Here is a 26,981-nt window from a genome sequence, read left to right on the forward strand (position 1 = left end):
CCATGGAGATGAGCAACTTTAACATACTGAAAGAAAGAAACTGAATAAGAAACTAAAAGTGTCATATTTTCTTTTTTTTTTTTATTTTTCTATCCCTGAGGGTTGATAGTTGTTTTTTATTGGGCAGGGAGTTGGGTAAGGTTGGGGGGCATGCTCGTACACATAGGAGCAGAACTGGAAATTCAACCCATTCAACAGAAGGCACAGAGGAAAAAAAAAAAAAACGTATCACTGAACACTCCAGCCCCTGAAGACTATTTTGTAAACATGATCTTTTAAATTTTAGAATGTATGGGGCTGGTTAAGAGCACTTACAGATCTTGCAAAGGACCTGAATTTGATTCTCAGCACCCGCAGATGGCTCACAATAAGCCTGTACCTCCAGCTCCTCTCTCTCTCTCTCTCTCTCTCTCTCTCTCTTTCTGTCTCTCTCTCTCACACACACACACACAAAAAAAAAATCTTAAACTGAATTTAAATTAAAAATGCTTTTATATTTCTAAAAATAAAACTGCAAAATTGAGGCACAGAGCCTCCAGCTTCTCTGCTTAAAACAGCCTGCAAGTTTGGAGAGAGATCAGTGGTTAAGAGCACTGTCTGCTCTCACAGAGGACCCAGGTTTGGTATTACACTCACATAGTGGCTCACAGTCACTGACCTCCAGGGCACTACTTGTGTGTGCTCCCCATGAACTCATGCAAGCACACATGTACATGAAAATAAATCTCGCATCACCATACATTTATAATTCATGAAACAATATTGACACATTCATCGATACCTATTTCATTTACACTCTACTTATCACTAATGTCCTTTGTCTATTCTAAGATGCTATATAAGGCACCACACATTCAGTCTCAATTGATCCTTAAGGCTGTCTCAATTTCTCTGACTTTCCTTGGTTTTGATAGCCTTGACACTTGAGTACTAGGGCAGCATATTAAGAATGTTCTTTGGCTTGAGTTTGACTGGGACCATGTTTTGAAGAAGTCTAGGGACATGAAATGCTGCCTGTACCTTGTCAACAAATCATACCCTTGACTTGTCCTTTACTTATGTTTCAGGAATTCTCACTGTAGGCATGTTTCATCTTGTCTTCCTGGATTTCATTTCTTCTTCTTTTCTTCCCTTGAGGACTCCTTTACTTTTGAAATATTTCCTGGCTTCAAAGGGATCATCAAGAAAGGCAAGCAAATGACCCAGGATTTCCCAGCACTTAATGAATCTGCCTGATTCTTTACAGCACATGTGATCCAGCAGGCTTTCCTTTTCCCTAAAGCAGACATCGCAGACAGGGCAACAGTAGATATCCTGCTTTCTGTGGGTGTTCTTTTGGGAACCTACCACCACGGATGAGTGGGAGGACTCTCTGCGACGGAGGTATTGGTCGGGCTCATTTGTGAAGTGGACTTTGAGGTGGGTTAAAAAGCAAGTCCTCTTGGTAAAACGTATCAAACAATAGGGGCAATGGATGTTTTTTCTTGAGCATTTTACTGGAATAGAGCTGGATCTGACATTCAAAGATGAGTTTCTGCTGCAGCTTGCCTTAGCCCTGACCACTGGTCTTTGGATCGCTTTCACATGCCTGACGTTGGGACCTTGGGATCCAGGTGTTGTAAGTGGAACCTTCTTCACCTCATGCTCCTGGTTGCCAGTCACTGGCTTCCTGTTTTCGTGTACCTTCATGTGGCGTTTGACCTCAGACTGATCCCGGAAGCATTTTCCACACACAGAGCATGAACTGGGCCTATAACCTAAATGAGTGCGTCGGTGCCAGCTCAGTCCAGAAGGATCGCGGTAGTTCTTGTTACAGAGCTGGCAAGAGAAAGTCCTCTCTTTATGATGCTGAGGCTTGGAGCCCACGGCTTTGTGGTTAGTAGTCTTCTGGGCCTTAAACTGGTGATTAAAGAGGTTGATGTACTTTTTGTAACATCTGCCACAGGTCAGGCAGAAATAGAGTGGTCCACCTTTGAACATCCCTGTACAAGCAAGAGAGCCCTTCTCTTTATCATTGTTCTCTTCATCTTCCAGATTTGAGCTAGGTTCTTGAGATTTCCTCTTCTTGCTTCCTGTTGCCTTTGGGGGACAGAGACCTGATCTCTTCTGTCTTTTTTCTTTTTGCATGGTGTACTGATCTACAGATGCCAGGTTCTTAAAGGTTTCTGACTGCACTTTCCGGTAAAGGATCTTCTGTTTCTCAGTCAGACATGCCCATTCTTCGTTGGTGAAATACACTGCTACATCCTCACAAGTGATTGGTCTCTGGAGGGGCTGGGCAGGCTGTTTCTTGCTTCCCATTGCTTGATGATGCCAGGCTGGTACTAGGTGTTTGATGTCTATTCCAGACTGCTCCTAACCACTATTTGTTGGTTCCCACTTCTAGAAACCTCCACTCATCTCCTTCCTCGTTTACCTCCTTTTGTACTTTTCTGGCCCAGGAACCAGAACACAGTGGCATGAACTAAGGAAGGCTCTTCTGCCCCAAGTCAGGAATCCGTTACGCAGTGGCCACGCTTTGACTTGTACTCCCTCTGCTTCCGCTCTGCAGGTAACCCACCAAGGGTGGCTGCTCGCCGAGGTCAGAAATTTATCACAATACCAAGCCTTCTTGCCCCGCCAAGTGTCATATTTTCATGGAAAAGAGGAATTAATATTTTAATATTAATAAATTGACTGTATTCTCTCCAACTGATTCAGAAATTTAATGTACTCCCCATCAAATATCATTAACATTTTTTGCGGAAGTAGAAAAAGATCCAAAAATTTATATGAAGCACAAAAGAGACACACAATAGCTAACACAGTTTGAATTTTAAAATGCTTTTCTGGAGGAGGTATCATAATATATAATACAAATTATACTTCATAGCCACAATAACAAAAACTGTATTGAGCTTCCACAAAAGTAAGCATATAGGGTAATGGAATATACTGAAATATCCAGAAATGATCCCAGACAGCTATGCTATCAAATTACTAAAAGTACCAAGACATATTGTAAAAAAAGACACTTTTTAGCATGTAATACATATAAAAACAGAGAGCCACATGAAGAAGACTGAATCTAGATACCTATGTCTCACCTTGTGCAAAATTAATTCAAAGTGAATGAAAGCCCTTAATGTTATAAATGAGACTTTAAGATTACCAAAAAAATACACAGAGGAAGCACCTCAGGACCTAGGCATATGCCATGCCTTTCTGAATATGCTGCAATATCTCAGGAAAGTGTGACAAGGATTTACAAATGGTACATGATTAAATTTAAAATCTTTTGCAAAGCAAAAGAAAAACATTCAATAAAGAGAATCTGTGGAAATAGTTTTTTTTTTTTTTCTGAAAGTATCTCGTGACTCCAAAGTGCTATGGAAAAATGCTCTGGTACACTGTAAAGATTTGTCACTCGTGTTAGTTTAATAAAAACTGATTAGCCAGTAGCCAGGCAGGAAGGATAGTTGGGGCAATCAGATTAAGAGAATTCTGGGAAGTAGAGAGTCAGTCATCAGCAAAATGCAGAGGAAGCAAGATGAGAATGCTTTACTGAGAAAGGGTTCCAAGCCACATGGATAAACATATATAAGAATTATAGGTGATTTGAAGTTATAAGAGCTAGTTATAATAAGGCTGAAGTAATAGGCCAAACAGTTTACAATTAATATAAGTCTCTGTGTGTTTCTTTGGGACTGAATGGCTGCAGGACTGGACAGGACAGAAACTTCCCACACCAAAGAGATTGAACTTTTGCTTAATCTTGCAGTCAAGTTAACAATTCGTTATGAGATAATTGAAGAGCCTGCATGGGACAGATGTGGGCACTCTGCATATATGTAATGGTTGCGTTGCTTGGTGGTTTTGTGGGTCTCCTGTCAGTGGGAGCAGGGGCTGTCTCTGACTCTTTGCCTGCTTTTGGGATTTTTTCTTTCTACTGGGTTGCCTTGTCTATCCTTTTTAAAATGTTTTTTCAAGACAGGGTTTCCCTGTGTAACAGCCCCTACTTGTCTTGGAACTAGCTCTTGTAGACCAGGCTGGCTTCAAATTCACATAGATCTGCCTGCCTCTGCCTCCTGAGCGCTGGTATTAAAGGTATGTGCCACCACTGCCCAACTTTGTCCAGCCTTAATATGAGGGGATGTGGCTAGTTTTATTATAATCTGATCTGCCATATTTTGCTGATATTTATAAGAGACCTGCCATTTCTTGAAAAGAAATGGAAGAATGAGTGGATTGGGGGTTGGAAACAGAAGGGTGAGGTGAGCGGCGAGCAACTGGGAAGAGAGGAGGAAGGGGAAAACTGTGGCCGGGGATGTAAAAAAAAAAAGACTAGGTACCTAACCTGCTGTTACATACTCTAAGTTTAACCTGGTTTTAAGAGATCAGTGCAATCAAATGTACTATACCTTGGAGTTTTCATGTAAGCAACTTTTGCAACTTAAGCTAAATATATAACTTTAATCTTAATTTATGTACTTTTCCATGTCCCTGACACAAAATAATGTGTGTGTGTGTGTGTGTGTGTGTGTGTGTGTGTGTGAACAAAGTCTGACATATGGAGTTGAGGTAGGGCCAAGCCCCTCCCCCAGGCAATTGAAAAGTAGTGATAAAGAGGCTGTTGCCACCTTGTTTCTTTTATTAGCCTATTAACATAAAATTTCTTCATTCCGAAGTTACTAATCCTCTTCATACTGTTGCTGAGATTATAGCAAATATGAGATCATAAAAATGTTGACGCAGAAAAGCATAAGGCTCAGATTCTGGCATCAGCCGTGAGGTCTCCTACCTGCTTCAAATGTGGGAAAAGAGGCCAATTCCAAAATCAATGTGAAGAAAAGTTTGTGCCGAGCAGTGGTGGCGCACGCCTCTAATCCCAGCACTTGGGAGGCAGAGGCAGGAGGATCTCTGTGAGTTCGAGGCCAGCCTGGTCTACAAGAGCTAGTTCCAGGACAGGCTCCAAAACCACAGAGAAACCCTGTCTCGAAAAAGAAAAAAAAAAGTTTGTTAATAAACCTTAATATAATAAACTCCCCTTAAAATTATGTTCAAAGTGTTGAAAAGGTTTTCACTGTGCCAGTCAATGTCAATCCAGAGTTGATAATGATGGAAGGTACTCCAGTTTGGGGAAAGGAGAGAATGAGCCCCAAAGGTGCTCATGGCAATACAAGAAAGCCTCCTTTGTTCCCATCTTGGAATTCCAATGCCCCTGCAGTACCTCAGCCTGGTTCATAGTCACAAACTGCATCTTATGGCCTCTGCAGCGTGCCACCCAGCTCCATCTCAAACTCTACAGAAATTAAATATTTTGTTACTATTACTAGAAATAATTCAAGATGTGCTTATCTATAATTAAAAATAAAAAATTAGGTTTAGGAGAATGAAAGAGACTCTCTGCAAATCTGTGGTTACCACTTACTACAAGAAATTTAGCTTGATTTTAGGTAAATCAGATTGTATCACTTATGGAGTCTGTGCTTGCCCAGATGTTATTGATTCAGATTATACCAGTAAAATTCGTATTATGGTTTATTCCCAGCTATGCCAAGAAATTCCATCTCTAGCTGAATTTGAACAACTGATTATTATTATTCACCATCCATCCCCACATCCCCATGGTAATGATTGCTAAAATCAATAACTGGATTTCACATGTGCATACTAGACTCAATTGATATCTATTGATAAACCTTATATTAGTTACAGTATCAGTCAACCAGATACTGATAGGCACAGGAGAAAACACTTCTATTCTAACTAAACAATCCTCCTTCTAATGGACATACTCAATCTCCAGTTTTAAACCTTCAAGGGATTGGTGATAAAAGTAATCCTTTACAAATTGTAGAAAACTAATGTCCAGTTTTCCAAAATTGAATTGCCATTTTTAGCCCTATATTTTACCCTTAACTTTCTCCCTTTGGGCTCCTGTCTCAATGTGGTTGTAACATCTCTATATCTGAACATGCTTTCCTAGGAACCACTGACAAACATACACCCAAAGTTTCTTGGATAGAAGATTGCCTTGTTTGAGTAGATCAGTAGCCATTTAAGGAAGATGAACTTAAACATCTATGTGCTGGCTAGTTTTATGTCAACTTGACACAAGTTAGAATCATTTTGAAAGAAGGAACTCCAACAGATAAGTGCCCCTACCAGAATGTCCTATGGGCAGGCCTGTAGTACATTTTCTTGGTTGATGAGTGATATGGGAGGGTAGTGCTACACCTGAGCCCTATGTACTGTAAAAAAGGAGGCTGAGCAAGCCACTAGCAAGCAAGCCAGTAAGCAGCATTCCTCCAACGCCTCTGCATCAACCCTGTTCTGAATTCCTGCCCCAATTTTTCTGGATGATAAACTGCAAGAAAGAACCATATTCATTCAACTTACTAACAAGATCCTGATTCTATGTATCTTTTTATATCTTAAGATAATTTCAACTTTCCTTCCCAAACTTCCCTGGTTTGGGGAAACAAATATTCTTTCACCACCCTGCTCTAAAGATTCTATGTGAAATTCTATTCCTTCCTATATAGGCCTTCTCTTACATAAGCCCACATTCTATTTGTAAGGCAGCATTTTTTTCATAGGAAGCCAAGCAGTCAGGCAAAGTGACCATTACATGGAATGATGCTCCTGGATTATGGTACTCTCTTTTTTTTTTTTTTATTTTTCGAGACAGGGTTTCTCCGTAGCTTTTGGGGCCTGTCCTGGAACTAGCTCTTGTAGCTGGCCTCGAACTCACAGAGATCCGCCTGCCTCTGCCTCCCGAGTGCTGGGATTAAAGGCGTGCGCCACCACCGCCCGGCTCTATGGTACTCTCTTGTTATACCTGAAGCAACCACCAACCAGCAGGCGTAGCTTTTGTCCTTAAACAAATTCCCAGGTTAACCCTTCAGTTAACTAACTGATTTTCACTATTGTTTCAAGTCACCCTGGCTCATGCCTTGGACACTTTCTTGTTATCAATATTTGCCAGTATTCAAAGCTTCCTTCACAGGTGAACTCCTCCATTTCTTTAGTTAACATATTTGATCCCATAGAGAATTACCTGGCCCCCTCTCAATAGGAAATTTTCATTTTGTGCTGGGAATAGTGGAGCTCAGTCCATGAAAAACACTTAGAGCCTACAATGTGAAATAATCAGAGAACACTGGGGATCCAAAGAGCATGTGCGGAACGCTAAGGATCCAGAGTGTTTCCAGTGCTGCATTTTTATTGGCGACAATTGCGTGCAAGGATACTGTGAAATCATTAAATAATGTTGACAAGGGAATAGAATGTTTTGCTTAGTAGATTACCTGAGAGAACAAAGGCAAGAAGGTTTTGATAGAAAAACAGAAACATAAACAGCTTATCCGTCTTAAGAAATAGCTCATTCACATATCCTTGACGTGGAAGCATCTGTTGCACAGATCATTTCTCTACATCCTTTGTTGCCAAGGGACAAAGTGCTCTTAGACATGGAATGCGCGTCTTTTGAAGATGAGGCTATTGGCAACATTTTCTCCCTTTCGTTACTGTAATTAAGTAAGCATGACTAAAGCTGGAAATGGTTCTTCTTCTGGTCTAGTTGGTGGTTTCATCCTGCTTGATGGACTGCACAAAAAAGAAACATGATAATAATCAGAATCATTAAACCAAGCAAGCTAAACGCATGATTTTTAAAATATTTAAAGGGACCAAATGGTACCATTCCTTCAGCTAATCCTTCTGACAACTGTTTGCTTTTCAACAGAGGGGCTGTAGCTGCCGCCATTGCCAAGACCTGGGATTGTAACTTGAGTGCATTCCAATGATGCATTATGAAAATGATCTGATTCTAACAGATGAATCCTAGACTATTAATGATATGGTTCACTATATGGAACTTGGGGAACACAATGCTGGGTTACATTATAATGGCATTTTAGGTGTTGTGACCAATTCAAGTCCTGTACCTACTCTCCCAACAAAATAATAGGGACATTTGGTAATTAAATTTCACCAAGAATCTCTTATGAGATGTGAATTTGGTTTTTCAGGTTTCCAGTAAAGTTCTTTTGAAATTTTTATATGAAAGAAGCTGTTTTTATCCCTGGTATAAGTTCATATCTGTAGTTGCTGCAGCAATAATGTTTGCTGAGATCACAATTTCAGCAATTAGCTACCATACAACCCTTTCGGTACACCTCTGTAGGTGATTTATTATTTCATGCATAAAGGCTACAGTTGGAGTCTCTTGCAAAACTTTCTTCACGACCAACTTGAATCCAGACATCTGTTGGTCTTTTGAGAATCATAAACAGAGTCCATTTTCCCAATGAGTATGCTTCATACTCTGCTGCAAATAGCAGACAAGACAGGCACTGTAATATAACATTCAGATTCATTATATTTTGTATGAATATTTCCTAAAAACATAACTTATGGATTAAGAATACATGTTGATATTTTTAATTGCTTATTTAGGGTTATGTTTAGATGGTCAGCAATTTGAGTTGCATTCCAGTGATAATCTTCTTTCCACACTGTTAATGGCCCCTTTATCAGCCTCACTTCCAAATATGGTCCTGCATAGGCCCTAATTCCATCCTAAGGTGGGGGGCAGGTAAACCCACGTACAGTCAGTCCACTTAGTGGGTTACTGGAATGAATCAACACGTGATGGGAGTGATTAAATTATACTGCAGTGAGTCCCTATCTCGACATTCAATTTTCTCTCCCAAACAATTCTCTATGTGGTCCCCAAATCACCTTTCTTTGAGCCATGCTTTTATAACTAGAATGTGTGGTAACACACTCAGACCATCTTAACAGTTCGTTTGTGGGGTCTCATCATCTACCATCAGCATAAAAAGTCCATTTGCACTATAGGTAACATTGGAAATGATCACAGGAGCAGATTCCCAAGATGTTATAAAATTCAACATAGCCTTATGATCTTGTTTCTGTAATCTTGGGCAATAACAAAAGGAGTTATTAACAGTAATACATAGTGGAGGCCAGGAAGCTAAACTAGTACAGTTGAAAGGGAATCCATCTGTGGGCTCTACAGCAAGTAAGGGCTCAGGAAAGGATGAGTATTATTTCAAAATACTCTTGGGTTCTTCACCACACATATCCTGACCCATAACTCCAGTGGAAGCCCCCTGTCCACCACACACTGCCAGCAGTTCCTCAAAGCCTGCCCAGCCTTCCCACAACATCCCCCAGGCTTAAGTCCCCCTGCTTTAACAGAGGCCAAGCTGACACACAGAACCCCAGAATCCACACAGGCCACTAGAACCCCAGAAGAGGTACCTACTATACCAGATAGACACAGAAATGCAGGCCACTCAGGCCAGAAGACCAAAGAGGAAACAAAAACCAAGCGGAAGAGCACCTACCCAGCAAAGATAAACTCAGAAATCAGCACCTAAACCTATAATTACCCCAAACCCAAATGCCTAGACATTAGTGTAAGAACAATAACCAGGGTGATATATCACCATCTATGGATTCCACCCAGCTATCCTGCTATGGCAAGCCCCGAATATTCCAGCACGGCTGAAGCAAAATAAAAGGACGTTAAACTCAACTTTATGAATATGTTGAAGTTCTTAAAGAGGAAATGAATAAATCCCATAAAGAAATCCAGGAAAACACAAACAATTGGAGGAAATGAATAAATCCCCTAAAGAAATCCAAGAAAAAGCAAATGAACAGATGAAGGAAACGAATAAAACTGTTCAAGACATGGAAATGGAAATAGAAGAAATAAGGAAAACACAAACTGAAGGAAATCTGGAAATACAAAATCTGTGTAAGCGAACTAGAACTTCACCAACAAAATACATTTATAAGGAAAGGAAATTGTCAACAAGATAAAACAGCAGCCTACTGAATGGGAAAAGGTCTTCACCAACCCCACATCAGACAGAGGGCTGACCTCCAAAATAAATGAAGAACTCAGGAAACTAGGCATCAACAAACCAAATAATCCAATTAAACAATGGGGTACATATCTAAACAGAACCATTAACAAAAATTTCAAAGGGAAACACTTAAAGAAATGTTCAACATCCTTAGCCACAAGGGAAATGGAAATCAAAGCTATTTTGAGAGTCTGTCACATATCAGAATTGTTAAGATCAAAACCACAAGTGACAGCTCATTGTGGTGAGGATGTGGAGCAAGAGGAACACTCCTCTGTTGCTGGTGGGAGTGCAAACTAGCAGGACCACTATGGAAATCAATATGGTGGTTCTTCAGAAAATTGGGAATCCATTTATTTTGAGACCCAGCTAAACCACTCTTGAGCATGTACCCAAAGGACACGCAATACTACCACAAAGAAAATTGCTCAGTCATGTTCATAGCACCTTTATTCATAATAGCCAGAAACAGGAAATAACCTAGATGTCTATCAACCAAAGAATAGATAAAGAAAATATGGTCCATGTTCACAATGGAGCATCACTCAGTTGTTAAAAAATAACATCATGAAATTTGCAGGCAAACGAATGGAGCTAGAACAAAACATCCTGAGTGAGGCAACTTAGACCTAGAAAGACAAATGTGGTATGTACTCATTTATAAGTGGACACTAGCTGTAAAGTAAAGGATAACCATGCTACAATCCACAGACCCAAAGAGGCTAAGAAACAAGGATGGTTCAGTGGGGGGGGGGATACATGGACCTCCCTGGAAAGGGGAAATAGAATAGATTTTATGGGTGGACTGGGGGCAGGTGTGGATGGGAACAGGACGAAGCAGGCAGTGGTTGGGGGAGACAGAGGGAAAGAGTACTTGGAGGAAAAATTGGAACTGAGGGGGCATTTTGGGGTGATATAGAAACATAATACATTGAGAACTCCCTGGAATCTATGAGAGTGACCCTAGTGCAGTCTCCTAGTAATGGGGGATACATAACCTGAAGTGGTTATTTTCTAAATCTGGAAAAGGTTCCTAGCAATGGGACTGGGATATCAACCCAGTCACAAAACCTTTGACTTACTCTCTGTCCTGCTTGCAAGACATGCAGGGGCAATTATGGTGCAGAACTTGTGGGAGTGGCCATCCCATGACTGGCTCAACTTGTAGCCCAAGCATGAGAGGGAACCCACACCCGACACTGCTTGGATGGCCAGAGGAAGGACAGCCCAGAGATCCTTGATAGAATCAAACACAACTGAAAAAACAAAAGCAACAAAAGAAAAGAAAAAAACACGAAAACTTAAAGTCAAAGAAATGATTCCTAATAATATTGTTCTATACTCATAGATTGGTTATTAGCCCATTTGTCATCAGGAGACTTCATCCAGCAAATGATGAGAGCAGATGCAGAGATCCATATTCAAACACTAGGTGGATCCAAGGGAACCCCACAGAGGAGACAGAGAAAGGATCATAGAACCCAGAGAGTGGAGGACACAATGACAGCATGGCCTACAGAGTCAACTAAGCAGGGCTCATAGAAACTAAAGCAACACTCATGAATCCTGTATGGGTCTTAGCTAGGTCTTTTGCATATACATATTGTGCAGCTTGGTCTTCTTGTGGGACTCCCAACAATGAGAGTGGGGGTATCTCTGACCCTTTTGCCTGGGCTTGGGTCCCTTTTCCTCCTATTGGGTTGTCATGTCCAGCTGTGATATGAGGGTTTGTGCCCAAACTTATTGTATCTTGTTAGGCTATGTTTGGTGGGTATCCGTGGGAGGCCTACCTTTTTTGGGAAGGGAAACAGAAGGGATGTTATCTCAGGGAGAGGGGAGGTAGAGGGAGGGACTGGAAGAGTGTAGGGAGGGAAAACTGTGGTTGGGATGTACTGTATGAGAGAATAATAAATGTCAAAAAAGTACTGTTGGTGGAGCATCAAGGCACGTGATAGGATAAACTCTAGGAGGTTGAGGAATATGTAACCTATAAATATGCTCAGAAGTAGAACCTGTGGAAGGACTAGTGACAGAGACCACCATAAGAAAAATATCTGTAGAGGAAGAGGCCGGCCCAAATATCTTAACACTTGTACTGTCTTATCAGACAATGAGACAGTTTTTTCTCCTGTCTTTAAGTCAGGTTTGGTGCTGCTTGTATTTGCAAAAGGGTTACTCTGGTCCCAACTTGACTCACAGCCTTCAGCTGAAGACATTTCATAGCCTTGATAGGAAGCTTTATTGGACCAGGGTTAAATGTTTGTTTTTTTTGTTTTGTTTTTGTTTTTTGTTTGTTTGTTTGTTTTTGAGACAGGCTTTCTCTGTGTAACAGTCCTAGCTGCCCTGGAACTATCTCTTGTAGACCAGGCTGGCCTGGAACTCACAGAGATCTGCCTATCTCTGCCTCCTGAGTGTTGGGATTAAAGGCATGTGCCACACTGCCTAGTTGAGTATTTTTTTTCCCGGGATTCAAACACCATCATTTTCATAACTTATATATACCTCCTGCCTCAAGTAAGAAGGTTTGAGGAGCCTTTCTATATGTTGTCCTGTGGAACTCAGGAGAAAATCTTGGCCCAACTACCAAATTAAGAAAATTGGAAATGAACAGGTAAATATTACAACAGACAAAAAAAGAAACTCAGAATATTATAATGGAATATTTTTAAAACCTATAATCCATTAAGTTGGAAATGTAAAAAAAATTTAATTTCTAGATTCATTCAACCGCCAAAATTAAACCAAGAAGTCAACAACCTAAAGAGACCCATAACAAATTAAGAGATTGAAATAGTAATAAAAAGCCTTCAAAATAAAACAAGTTTGACCCAGACATATTTACAGAATTCTTTGGACTCTCTAAGAATATCTACAGTCAATCCCTTTTAAACTATTAAAAAATAATAACAGAGTCAGGCAGTGGTGACACACGCCTTTAATCCCAGCATTTGGGAGGCAGAAGCAGGTAGATTCTGAGAGTTCGAGGCCAACCTGGTTTAAAGAGTTAGTTCCAGGACATCTAGGGCTGTTACACAAAGAAACACTGTGTCGAAAAACCAAACCAAACCAAACAAACCAAACAAACAAAACTCTTTCTATGAAGCCAGTATCACTTTAATACCCAAACCTGGTAAAGACAGAACAACAACAAAAAGAAAAGAAAAGAAAAACTACAAGACAATATCACTGAAGAACATAGGTTCGAAACTTGTCAATAAAATATTCACAAACCATATACAAAAATACATAAACATGATTATCCACCATGACCACATTGACTTTATCTCTAAAATGCAGTTATGTTTTAACACACATAAGTCAATAAATGTAATAAACCACATAAATAAACTTAAAGACAAAAATCACACGATCATCTCAATACATGCAGAAAAGCGACAAAATCTCGCTTGCCTTCATGATAAAAATCCTAGAGAATATAGTACTGAAAGAAGCATACCTCAACATAATAAAAGTTATGTATGAGAAACTCACAGCCAAAAAATAACTGTAAATGTAGAAGAATTTGAAGAAATGCACTTAAATCGGGGTCAGGATTGTCTACTATATTAGTATGCTGTTTGAAGCACTTAGGGAAACATTAAGTTAAGAGAAAGAAATTTGAGTGATATAAATAAAAAAGAGGAGCAGAAGGAGGGTGAACACGAGCAGGGAAGTCAGGACCGCGAGGGGTGCGCCCACCCACGGGAGCTCACCAAGACCAGCTGGACTGGGACTGAATGAGCATGTGATCAAACCGGACTCTCTGTGGTGGTCAATGAGGGCTGACTGAGAAGCCAAGGACAGTGGCACTGGGTTTTGATCCTACAGCATGAACTGGCTTTGTCGGAGCATCTGTTTGGATGCTCACCTTACTATACCTGGATGGAAGGGGGAGGACCTTGGACTTCCCACAGGGCAGGGAACCCTGACTGCTCTTTGGACTGGAGAGGGAGAGGAAGAGGGAATGGAGGGAGTGGGAGGGAAATGGGAGGAGGGGAGGAGGTGGAAATTTTTAATAAAATTTTTAATAAAAAAGAAAAAAGAATAAATCAAAATATTTATTTACAAGTGACATGATATTAAATATTAGAGATCCCCAAATTTCTATCAGAAAATTTTGAGAAAGGATACATTCAAAATGTAGCAGGATAAAGAATAAATTTGCACAGATAAACAGCTTTTCTATTTATCAACACAAACATACAGAATAAAAGATCCTGGAAGCATTCCCATACACAATAGCTCCAAGAAAATAAAATAGGACTAACCCTAACTAAGGTAGTGAAAACCCTCTACATTGAAAAATGTAAACCTCTGAGATACCAGAAAATGGGAAGACATCCCATGCTCTGCTCATGGATTGGTAGAATAAATATTGTAAAGATGACCATTCATACCAAAAGCTTTTATAAATTCAATGCAACCCCAATGAAAATTCTTATCTTGTTCTTCATATAACTAGAAAAAAAACTGTTAAAATTCATTTGGAACTCAAAAGACCCCAGATATCCAGAACAATCCTGAACCAAAAAGAACAATGGTCGAGGCATTCTCTCTTTCCTGATCTCAAGCTACAGAGCCATCGTAATAAAAACAATGTGATACTGGCACAAAAACAGACACACAGACTGCTGGAACAAAATCAAAGACCTAAGCACCAGGATGTACAAGATTTGACAAAGATGCCAAGAACATAAGCTGAAGAAAGGTAAGCATCTTCAACAAATGGGCGTGGCAAAAGTGGATGTTCACTTGCATAAAAATAAAATTAGACTCAAATCTATCCCCTTGAACAAAAGCTAACTCCAAATGAATCAAAGACTAAAAATGTGAAGCCTTAAACACTGAAAGAAGAAATCATAGGCAGTGCCCTACATGATACAGGTGTGGGAAAGGACTTTATGGGGGCTGGAGAGATGGCTCAGTGGTTAAGAGCACTGCCTGCTCTTCCAAAGGTCCTGAGTTCAATTCCCAGCAACCACATGGTGGCTCACAGCCATCTGTAATGAGATCTGGTTCCCTCTTCTGGTCTGCAGGCAGACACAATACTGTAAACATAATAAATAAATAAATCTTTTTTTTTTTAAAAAAGGAAAGGACTTTATGAAGACTCCATTTGCCCAAGAATTAATGTCAACAGTTGACAAGTGAAACTAAAAAGCTTCTGCATAGTTAAAGAAACAACTGTGTGAAGAAGAAGCCCACAGAATGGGAAAGAAATCTCTACCAGCTGTGCATCTGGCAAAGGATTAATACCCAGAATGTATAAGAACTCAAAAAATAAAAAAAAAAAACCCCAAAGAGTAAAACCAAAACATAACCTGGTCAAAAATGGACCTAGTATCTGAACAAAAATTTCTCAAGAGAAGAAAAATGCATTCTGGATATATATATGGAGGACCTTCAAAAAGATAAAAATAAATCTATTATATGCCCCAGCTATCATACTCTTTGTAATAGTCCCAAGCACTTTAAAGCCCAGAAGATTTTGATTGAACTGCAGACATTAGACCTTAAGATATCTCCAATTGTTCCCCGGTTATATCTTCTTGGAATTAAAAAGCTTGTAATTCTAATAGTTTCTCTGGGGTTTCTGAAAATGGCTAATGCTTAAAGAATTTCTAAATTGGTAGGTAGATGGGTCCTAGAATGAGGCAGGCCCACCTTTTGGAATCCTTACATAGAAGCTAATCAAGATGAAGCTTACATTTCATGGGCTCTCTCTAGTACACCCTTGATCATTTTTACAAAGAGACAAGCAACTAGACCCAGAATAAAGCAAGAAAACACCACCAACCTCTCCATCGACGTTTTCGGCACTTAAAGGCTGTTGCTAATTTCTTATGTAGGAAAAAAACAGAGAAATAATCTCAATAATATAATTTAATAGAACTTTATAGAGAAAGTCAGATAACCATCCAAATTATATTCAAAAAAGAATTAAGGAATACAAGTGAGACATTACATCAGATGGGCATGGTACAAAGAGAGGAAAGCCCCATTGAAGAAGGCTGAAATTAGAGTTTCACACTGCCTATATAATACCCCTCCCCAATCTAAGGTAACAGACCACAGAAGGAAATATCCTCAATAAACCAAAAAAAGAGTGAGCACCTCACTGTATCACAGACTGCAGGGACAATACCTACTATGGACACCTAGAGCTAGGCTTTAACCTGTGCACCTGTGATTTAGCCTGACTACAGAGTCAAATTCCAACTTTCACTGGGCATCAAACTGGTCATAGGCTCTATACTCTCCCAGGAAGAAAGCAATCCTGTGGCACACATGATCCTGTATCTAGATATTTTGCTGCAACGCTCTGCTTGGAGACCAGGCCCTAGAATATTACCCACAGGCCCACACTCTAGAAAATGAAACATATACTCTTGAGAGAGAAAAATTATGGTGACATAGGAAGAAAAAGGAACTCCTTCCCCTTGACACTGGTGAAAGCTTCTTGCTAGAGGAGAAGAAAGAATTCCGGCACAATTGGCATTACTGTAAAGACTGCCACCACAGAGTTAGTATTCCTTTCATACACGGGTATTTTATGTTAAAGCAGTGGTTCCCAACCTTCCTAATACTGTGACCTGTTAATAAAGTTCCTCGTGTTGTGGTGACCCCAACCATAAAATAACTTTCATGACTTAGTTCATAACTGTAACTTAGCTATTGTAGTGAATCATAATGTAAATATTTTTGGAGATACATGTTTGTCAAAATAAACAGATGGCTTAAAAATCAAATCACAATCCCAGCGAACCTAGATGACAATGAGGACCCTAAGAGAGACATACATGGATATAATCTATACGGGAAGTAGAAAAGGACAATATCTCTTGAGTAAGTTGGGAACATGGGAACTTGGGAGAGGCCTGAAGTGGAGGGGAGAAGCAGGGAGGGGAGCATATAAAAATGTAGAGCTCAATAAAAATCAATAAAATAAAAAAATTAAATAGCAAAATAATAATCAGTAAATAACAGGCATTACTTAAAAGAAGTGTAAAAAGCCAATAAGTAAATGAAACATGCCTAATCTTAAAATTATGGGAATGGAAACAACAAAATATTCTATCTTTTTCCAATAAAAAAAGGTAATCAGCAAGAAAAAACAAAGGAAATGGTGCGGAAGATGCAGGGCTGAAGGGGAAGAATGCCTAGCCACTGTGGCTAGCAATGTAAATTAGTCCAACTAACTTAGAAAATCAGGATGGAAGTTCCTCAAAAAGCAAGGTAGAACATCCATGTGTTCCAGGAGTTATATGCCTGTTTATGTAACTGAAGGCATAAACATTGCTATGCAGTAAAGATTCCCATACATAGAAGATTACCGCAGTATTTTTCATAATAGGTAAGTTGTAGAAGAGCAGTGGCCATGAACAAATGATTGGATAAAAATACTGTGACACAACAACGTATTCTTTACCCATAAAGAAGACTATTATGTTATTGCTAAAAATGGGTGGAAGAGATCACTGTGTTAAGCAAAATAATCCAGATTCTCTCATATGAAAATAAGATTTTAAAACAAACAAGAGAGAAAGGAGGATGGTGGACATTTGGGGGAAGGACACCAGTGTGAGTGTAGAAGACAAGTTGAGGTGATGGGGGGGGGTGAATATGACCAAATACATTGTAAACGTGAATGAAAATGTCAAAATAGAGCATATTATTCTGTGCAAATGATTAAATATAACCCCTATATGTTTAAAAGTTGAAAAGCGGAAGTAGGAAATGCGAAATAAAGGTATTCATACATAGACCAAACAAACTGCCCGACTTCCTCACACTTCCAACTTTCTATCACAAACATTAAGGGACATTCTTCAATTCAAAAGGAAAAAATTTGCAACCCAGAAAATTTCCCAGGAATGCACAAGGATGACCCCAGTTAAGACCCTAAGCAATTGCGGAGATTGTGCCTGAACTTGCCGTGCCCTGTAGTCAGATTGATGAATATCTTAAATGTCATCATAGAACCTTCAGCCATCAACTGATAGAAACAGAGGCAGAGACCCGCAGCGGAACACTGGACTGAACTTCCAAAATCCAGTTGAAGAGTTGGATTAGTGAGAATATAAGCAAAGAGATCAAGACCATGATGGGTTCACCCACTGAAACAGCTTACCTGAGCTAATGGAAGCCTTTCAACCATGGCCTGACAGAGTGGGAACAAGCATAGGACCAAACTAGGCCCAATAAATGTGGGTGCCAGTTGTATGATTGGGGCAGACTGTGGGGCCACTGGCAGTGAGACCAGGATTTATATCTACTGCTTGTTCTGGCTTTTTGGAACCCATTCTCTCTGGAGGGATACCTTGCTCCGACTAGATATAGTGGGGGGGGGGTCTTGGTCCTTTCTCAAAGCAATGTGCTAGACTTTGTTGACTCCCCATGGGAAGCCTTACCCTTTCTGAGGAGTGGATGAGGGGGGAGGTGAGGGGAGCAGGAGGGAGTGGGAACTGGGATTGGCATGTTAAATGAGGAAAGATAGCTTTTTAAAATAATTAATTAATTGATTTAAAAATAAAAACTAATTGCAGTATAAAAGCCTATGAAAGTACGAGTCACTGTGCAAAGCAAGCATCTAGTCAGGTTTTGCATAAATGATTATTTGATACAAAATTAAAAGGCAAGTATGTTAATATAATAATTTATTAGTAAGTACATGAGATATAAAGATGGAAGTTCTGACACCAATAACTGTAGGAATAGTTTGAAGAGTAGAATTTCACACATGTTTCCCAAGGGATTATCTGAAACTAGACAATGATCACCGTAAAGGAATTATCTAGCCATTATGATAACTAAAAATAAAGAATAAACCTGTACTCAGGCCACAAAAATCTAAAAGTGAAGATCGAAGTCTACAATGAAAAGAACAGCTTAAATAACAAAGCCTGGTGGCAAGAGAGGAAGGAGAGGATGGATAAATGAAAAAAATAAAGTGGCAGTCATTAACACCTTCACTAATTACTTTAAACGTAAAAGGGTTGCTTTTGCTAAGCGCATCACACAGGGTGGCTGACAAATTGAAAATGCCAGAGCTATCGGTCTATTGCCCAGTTTTAAAGATTCAGCTACTAAAAAGAGAAGCATGGAGATAATGTGTGTTCAATGGCAGTAAGATTCGAGTCGAGGTATCTCTTCCTACTGCAGAAACAAGCTGTAAACTGAAAGCAGTCAGCAGACTCGTGGCAGATATCATATGAGGGTGAAGGGGTCAATTTATTGAAAGAATAAAACAAATGTAAATGCATATGCAACCAGCATTGAGGTGCTTACACATACAATGTAAGTATTAGCCAAACCAAAGCGAGAAAGAAATCAAATTCTAACAATAGTGAAGCAACGTCAAACTTCCACCTATAGCAATAGATAGCTCGTTTAGACAGAATCATGACGTGATGGTGAACTTGAGCACATCTACACATGCAACATTGCCAGGTTACATTCTATATTGTTCAGAAAAGAATTATTAGTAAATTTAAGAAGACTGAAATTATAGAAAGTATTTTTTTTCACAGTAACATGAAGCTAGAAATCAGTGTTAGGAGAAATCTTGTATAATTCAAACCTAGATGGAAATTAAACACATTCACGGATAAACAAAGGGCCAAAGAACAAATGAAGTGGAGATAAAAGGGCGTTGATATCACCAGATGGAGGAGTGGAAACATTCATTCAGCACACACACACACACACACACACACACACACACCCCAAGCATGGGGACTGTTCGGTGGCAAAATTACACCCATTTTCTCAGAACTTAAAATTGAGTCAGTGCAGCAGCAGACATTCCCATCATTTTGAGTTCTTTTTTTTTTTAATTTTTTTTCATTTTATGTACCAACCCCAGTTCCCTCTCCTGCCCCTTCCCCCACCGCCCCACCTCCCTCACTCTACCCCCATTCACTTTTCAGAAAGGGTAAGGCCTCCCTTGGGGAGTCAAAAAAGCCTGGCTTACCAAGTTGAGGCATGACCAGGCCCCTTCCCACGGTATCAAGGTTGAGCAAGGTATCTCACCATAGGGAACGGGCTCCAAAAAGTCAGTTCATGCAAACGGGATAGGTCCTGGTGCCACTGCCAGTGGCCCCAAAGACTGTCCAAGTCTCACAACTGTTTACCCACATGCAGAGGGCCTAGTTTGGTCCCATAAAGGTTCCTGAGATGTCAGTCCAAGGTCCATGAGCTCCCACTAGCTCGGGTCAGCTGCGTCTGTGCTTTCCCCCATCATGGTCTTGACCCCCTCCCTTGCTTATATGTTCCCTCCTCCCTCTCCTCAACTGAACTCCAGGAGTCTAGTATAAGAAAGATACTCCTTCCTAAGGTGTTGGAAATGTTGCAGTGCTGATATATCAGAGGCTAGATAAAGTAAAATGTAGTCATTAGTGACAGCTCAGTGGTTCTCAACATGCGGGTCGCAACCCCTTTAGGGTCAAATGACTCTTTCACAGGGGTCTCCTAAAACTATCGGAAGACACAGATATTTACAGTACGATTCTTAACAGTAGTTAAATTGCAAATATGAAGTAGCAAAGAAAATAAGGAGGAATTGTGTTAAAGGGTCGCAGCATTAGGAAGGTTGAGAACCACTGATCTACGTTTTCCGTTTGATCCAGAAGAAGTGCAAAATTTGAGTGGTCCTACTGAAAGAAATTATGCTTCAAAATCCTTGCTCATCCAGTACTTTTGGAAAGGGTGTCGTGGTGGCCTCCTCAAGCCATTTGAGGATCATTTAGGTCTAGCATCTTTCCAAAGCAAAAATCATCTCCAGAGCCAAAAATCACCTTCAGCAAACCCGGTTTGTGCGCGCCCTCTGGTGTCATAATTAGGTATTGACTGCTAGAGGTTAAGGGCGTGGAGTAAAGCTGCAGGAAATCATTAGACAAACATAACCTTTTAAAAGGCACAGAAGCCATATATGGTGGTGCTACATACCTGCAATCCAAAAATTTGGGAGGTATATGTTGAAGTATCAGAATCTCAAGGCATCTTTGGCTATTTAAGAGAAAAATTAAGACCTACCTGGGATTCATGAGACACCCCCCAACTCTGTCTCTGTCTTTCTGTCTGTCTTTTTGTCTATCTGTCTGTCGGTCTCACATGTGCACACTTAGGTACAGATTGCAATAAAGTTATATAATAGAATTGACATGCTTTCTTAATAGATGTCCTATTTATCCACAAATAAGAATCATACCAAGTTAATTGATAGGTATTACTGAAATTTATTAGGGAAGAGACATGAACAAAGTAAGATACAAAGGTCTTGAACACCCACAAAGAGTGAAATAAAGCACGTTGATCATCGCAACTTTGGTTCCCTGGCTGGAAGAATACAGCACTCTAAAAGGTCAGGAAATCTCTGTGTGGATGCTGGCCACCCTACTAGCAGGAGAGACAAGCTGGGGTTCTGGTTATTTGGAAAATTTGGAGACTGCACCAAAGCTTTATTCAAGAGAGGAAGTTTGCTTATCTCACACTCAATCCCTCGGTCAAAGGACTCTGTATGATGGCCAAAGTACCAGGGTTAAAGCAACACCATCACTGAAAATTAACCTCAGCCTGCTTGGCACAAGCGTTCACCAAGATACATTTTAAATACAAAGGGACCAACCTGCCTCCACGTTGGACCAAATACACATAGCCCAAGCTACTTTAGCAATTTATGTTAGCTGCCCCAAGCCCCTCATGCAGCACCAGTCAATACTAGGCTTGGGCATGCTTTCTATACTTAAGGCTTGTCATCTTTAATGTAGACATAATTACAGTACTCCAGGTTGTGATGGAACCAATTCCATTGTGAAAATGGCCAAACACTGAGTACACCACAACTATTGCGGTCTATACTATTCTTAATGTCACCAGAGTAGACCCTATTCCTCTGAGGAGGAGAAACATTACCACACATTTGCTTCAGCAGCGCCCATAAGTTAAAACCAATGAAACAAAAGGAAGATTATTTTACAATATCCAACTGAACCCAAATACAATGTAGCTCCCTGGAACAACAGTTCATGACACATTTCCTAATAATTGCAGCATATACTATAAAAGCCACCTGAGAAGATAGTGGAGACAACTAATCCACTGGGAAAACAATTCTCAAGATCAAGTCACAAAAGATATAGGAATATTTAAACCATGGGTAACAGGGCAACTCTGAAGATCACAGCAATTCCTATATCTAATTACAAGCAAAATAATACTGAAGAAATTCCCAGTAAAGAATACGAAAGATCGATTATAGGGAAACTGAGCATAAATCAAAAAAAAATGCCAACAATCCAATGAAATTGGAGGGGACTCCTCATGCTACAAATGAGGAACTGTGCCAAGGGACAGGCATCTTAAAGATCACTAATCAGAAAAGCTTCTAAGTATATACAGGCTCCAAGAAAGTCTATCAGTGAATCAAGTGAAAAAATAGGATCTGTGCAATTAAAGAAAAGTGTGTGAAATATTCCAATCAGACAAAATAAACACAAAATGAAAGAAGAACGAAGAGAGATTTTAAAGCCTAAATACCAGTAAACAAATTATCATAGTCTTAGCACACCTGAAGGAGAAGCAAAGACCAAAGGCATGTTAAAGATGGATTCAATGAAGATTCTGTAGAAATACTTATCTTGACACAAATATGGACATTCTGTAGACAGTTATATATACACGAACCCTTCAGCTGCATACTATATACACATTGTTATATGTACAGGAGGAAAAGGAAACAGTAACATCTGGAAGAGAAAAGCAACAAATCTTACTTGATAATGGATTACTACTTTTCTAACTGTGGCAGTGAAAATGTTCGTTTACTAAATCAACACTTATGAAAATTGTCACCTCACCTATTAAATATACCTCACTAAAGATTCATGTGGTAAAGATGTAAGCAAAAACAGAATTGCAGTGCCAGAAAAGATACCCTTCCAAAATGAAGGCAAAGTAGAGCTCTCCTAAGCCAAGGAAAACTGAAATCATTATCTCCCGCTGCGCCAGCTTTAGAAAAGATGCAGAGAGAATCCTGCACCCAGGAGTGGAAGCCCTATGCCCATTGTAAAACTCCAAACATCAAAACTGTCAAAGGTGAGATACACAAAAGAGAAAAGGTAGATAGAGCACAGCAAGCTGTGGTAACATAAGCAGAAGTGATTAATGGTATTGGGACTGGAAAGAAACGCATGGTTGGTCTAGGGTGTTATGCTCATTTCACTACTTAAATATTAACATCTCAAACTGTAAAAATATATTTTTTTCTAACCAGTACACTAGTGCCTCTGTTTCTCAACCTTTTCAAAGACATAAACAAGTGCGCCAGTGCTTTTTTTTTTCTACAAGACAACACCAGGACCACTTTCTAGTTTTGAGGGGTTGTGGGGTTCTGAGGTGTCACTGTGCGTTATTGTCACTGTGTGTGCATGTTGAAATTTATTATTTTATACATTTCAATTGAAATACAATTATATCACTTTACTCATTCCCTTTCCTCCTTCCAGCCCCCCTCAAGTCTTTTTCTATCCATCACTCTCAAATTGATAGCCTCTTTTTTGAATATATATGCATATATATGTGTGTGTATAAATAAGCACAAATATATACATACAACACACTGAGTCTATTTTTGTTGTTTATATGCCTGCAGGGATGACCACTTTCTATTAGATAGCCACTTAGGGGTCTTATCCCTGGTCATTTGTTGCCTGTAGTTCTTTGTCCAGGGATGGAATCCTGTGATATTTCCCCCTTTTGGGTTAACATATTGCCACTGTTCCTATCTTATTTAGGTAATTTCTATGAGAGACTGTTCCATAGCAGACTTACCGGTATTCTGGCTCTTACATTCTTTCCACCCCCCTCTTCCATGATGCTTCCTGAGCCACAGATATGGGAGTTGTAATGTAGATGTATATATTGGGGCTGAGCTCCCCACTATCCATTGATCTCTGCATTGTGCCCAGTTACAAGTTTCTGTGATGGTCTCCATTTGCTATAAAGAGAAGCTTCTTTGATGAGGGGTGGTAGTTACTATGGGTATAAGGATAGATTTAGAATGTAGTTAGGGATTATGATTGCCTAACAAAGTGGCACTAGTAGATCCTCTTCTAAAACTCATGACCTCACTAGATCCAAAAGGTTGGCTAGGTTTCTAGTACCAGGCACGATTTCCCTGCTAGTGAGTGAGCCATAAGTTAAGTCAGGCAGTAACAACTGCAGGCTACTTATTGTACTTATGGCTACATTGCCATGTTGACTACTGTTGTGGCTCATCGATAATCCACCTGGACAGGACTACTGCTTCCTCCCTTGGCAGCTCGCATAGTATTTTCTAGTACAATGGAAGTTAGACCACAGGAGGGAGGCTTTCAGATTAGATCCAGTTTGAAGAATCTGAATTCTGTGTCCTAAATAAGTAGTGTCTTCAGCAACAGAGGTTTACCTTTAACCTCTGAGAGGCAACCAAGGACAACAGCAATTGTTTCTATTGTTTGGAGAGTCACATGGACTTACTACCCTGACCAACTTTCCAAAAGTACGATTCTCATGTCTGGTCCTTGGGATTTTGGCAGAATTTCTCGAAGCTGTATATATATATATATATATACATATATACACATACATACATACACATATATATACACATACATACATATATACACACATACATACATATATACACACATACATACATATATACACACATACATACATATATACACACATACATATATATACACACACATATATATCACATATATATAAGCTATGTATATATACATATATACCATATATATGATGCATTGTGTGTAATGTTAGATAAAGACAAAATGATTCCTTGAGGCTTTACCAAACAACTTTAGCATTATTTGTCCCTTGTCTATCGTCCTCCTTCTGTATCGACCTCCCTCACATTCTCCAGTGGGCGCCCCTCCCTCTTTTTCCATTAGCCATTTCATATCACCTGTATACTATTAGTAACCTCTAGATTTTCTCCCGCCCCTGCACTGTGCTCCCTTATACTTTTCTGGTTTCTGTGGTTGCACCATCTGAAGATTTAGAGCTATGAACCACAGATGAAAGAGAGCATGCCGTGCTTGCCTTTCTGTGCCTTGTACCTCACTCAATAAAAACCTTCTCTAGTTCCATCCATTTACATGCAAATTTCATGGTTTCGTTGTTTTTTATAGATGGATTTTATTCCATTGTGTATATGCACCACATTTTCATTACCGATTCATTTATCGAAGAATATTTAGGTTGTTGCCATTTCCTGGTTATTGTCGATAGATTGGCTATGAGCAAGTATCTGTGGAGAAAAATTTCAAGTCTTTTTGAGCATATGCCAACAAGTGGAATGTTTGGGTCGTATAATAGATATATGTTTAGGGTTTTGAGCTTTCTCCATGCTGCTTCCTAGAATAGTTGCTACAGACTGCATTCCCACCAGTGGTCTATGAGGGTTCCTCTTCCTTCACATCCCTCCAGCACTTACTGTCAGTTATTTTGTTGGTCTTAGCTATTCTGACAGGGATGAGATAAAATCTCGGTTTTCAATTTGCATTTCTCTAATTGCTAAGGATAATGAATATTTTTAGAGGCACTTCACCGCCATTTTTATGTCCTGTATTGAGGACCTTCTTTTTTAAACCCACACCCCATTTTGAATTGGGCTATTTGTTTTCTTGACTATTTGTTTTTGATTCTTTTATATAGTCTGGATATGAATCCTCTTTCAGATGTATAGCTTCAAAGATTCTTTCACATTTTGTGGGATTCTTCTTCACGCGATTAGTATTGTTTCATTATATGTACAGGAAGTTTTTAGCTTTATGAGGTCCCATTTGTACATTTTGGACATTAATTCTTCAGCAAATGAAGTCCTTTTCTACACTTCTTTCTTTCAGCATTACAGTTTTCGAATTGAAGCCTTTGATCCACTTGGAGCTAATTTTTGTGCAGAGTGTTAGACAAGGGGCCATGCTGTGGATACCCAACTTTCCCAAAATCATTTGTTAAAGATGTTGTTTTCTCCAATGTATGTGTTTTGCCTTTTGTCAAATTTCAGATGGATGTGAACTCATGCTTGGGTATTCTGTTTTACTCCATTAGCCCACTTTTCTATTTTGGTCCCAGTGCATACTGTTTTTAGTTCTATGATAACTTTATAATATATCTTGAGGTCTGGAGTGGGAATCGTTCTAGTATTGTTTTCCCTTAGGATTGCTTTTGCTCTCTGGGGTCTTTTCTAGTTAGTTCCTTATGAATTTTAGCACGGTTTATTTCTGGGAAGAATGCTGTTAGTATTTTGATTGGAATTGCATTGAATCTGTAAATTACTTTTTCTAGGATGATCATTTTCACAGTGTTAATTGTATTGATTCATGAACATGGGGTACTTTCTATTTCCTAGTGTCTTACTCAGTCTCCTCAGTGATTTGAAGTTTCAATTGTAGAAGACTTTCGCCTCCTTGGTTAAGTTTATTCCACGATATTTTATTGTCTTTGATGCTATTGTAAATGGGAGTATGTGCACCATCTCTTTCTCAGTGTGGTTGGTTTTAATATATAGAAAGTCTACTGTTTTTTTGTAATTTGATTTTGTATCCTGCCACTTTGCTGAATTTGTTTTGTTTTTAGAATTTTTCTGGTAGAATTTATAGAATCTCTAATGTCTAATATCATATCATCTGCAAATGGGGATAATTTGACTCATTTTTTATTTGTATCCTTTTTATTTCTTTCGATTGCCCTCTTGCACCAGGTGGTATTTCCAGAAGTATGTGAAAAGGAGTGCTGGTACTGGACAGTGTTATCTCAGTCCTTATAGCAATGGCTTATTTAGGATGATGTCGGCTGTGGGTTTCTCACACATAAGTTTTATTATGTTGAGGTATGTTTCTTCGAGTCCTACTCTCTCTAGGACTTCATGAAATATGAAATTATGAGTCAAGAAAATATTTTAGATTTTGACAAAGGCTTTTTCTGCATCTATTTGGGTGACCATGTGATTTTTGTCCTTAAGTCTATTTATGTGACTTACTGTATTATTTGATTTATCAATGTTTAATTAACCCTGAATTTCTGGAA

General features: G+C 39.4%; 1 protein-coding gene across 1 annotated transcript; it reads right to left on the minus strand.

Annotated features, from left to right (window-relative positions):
* Positions 1–1,089: 1,089 nt before the first annotated feature.
* LOC130868442 (zinc finger protein 57-like) lies at positions 1,090–2,301 on the minus strand. The gene is made up of 2 exons (XM_057760669.1): positions 2,135–2,301; positions 1,090–2,068 (listed from the first exon to the last, which is right to left on the minus strand). The coding sequence occupies exons 1-2, from the start codon at positions 2,299–2,301 to the stop codon at positions 1,090–1,092; spliced, it is 1,146 nt and encodes a 381-aa protein (XP_057616652.1).
* Between the last annotated feature and the right edge of the window lie 24,680 nt (positions 2,302–26,981).

Source organism: Chionomys nivalis, chromosome X (genome assembly GCF_950005125.1).
Source record: "Chionomys nivalis chromosome X, mChiNiv1.1, whole genome shotgun sequence".
NCBI classification, from domain to species: domain Eukaryota; kingdom Metazoa; phylum Chordata; class Mammalia; order Rodentia; family Cricetidae; genus Chionomys; species Chionomys nivalis.

Bases quoted from the DNA above. Each gene is read 5' to 3' on its own strand.
- LOC130868442 (XM_057760669.1), bottom strand. From the start codon at position 2,301: ATGGGAAGCAAGAAACAGCCTGCCCAGCCCCTCCAGAGACCAATCACT. The intron at 2,069-2,134 runs GTACACCATGCA...GGCAACAGGAAG, and splicing joins AACCTGGCATCTGTAGATCA to CAAGAAGAGGAAATCTCAAG.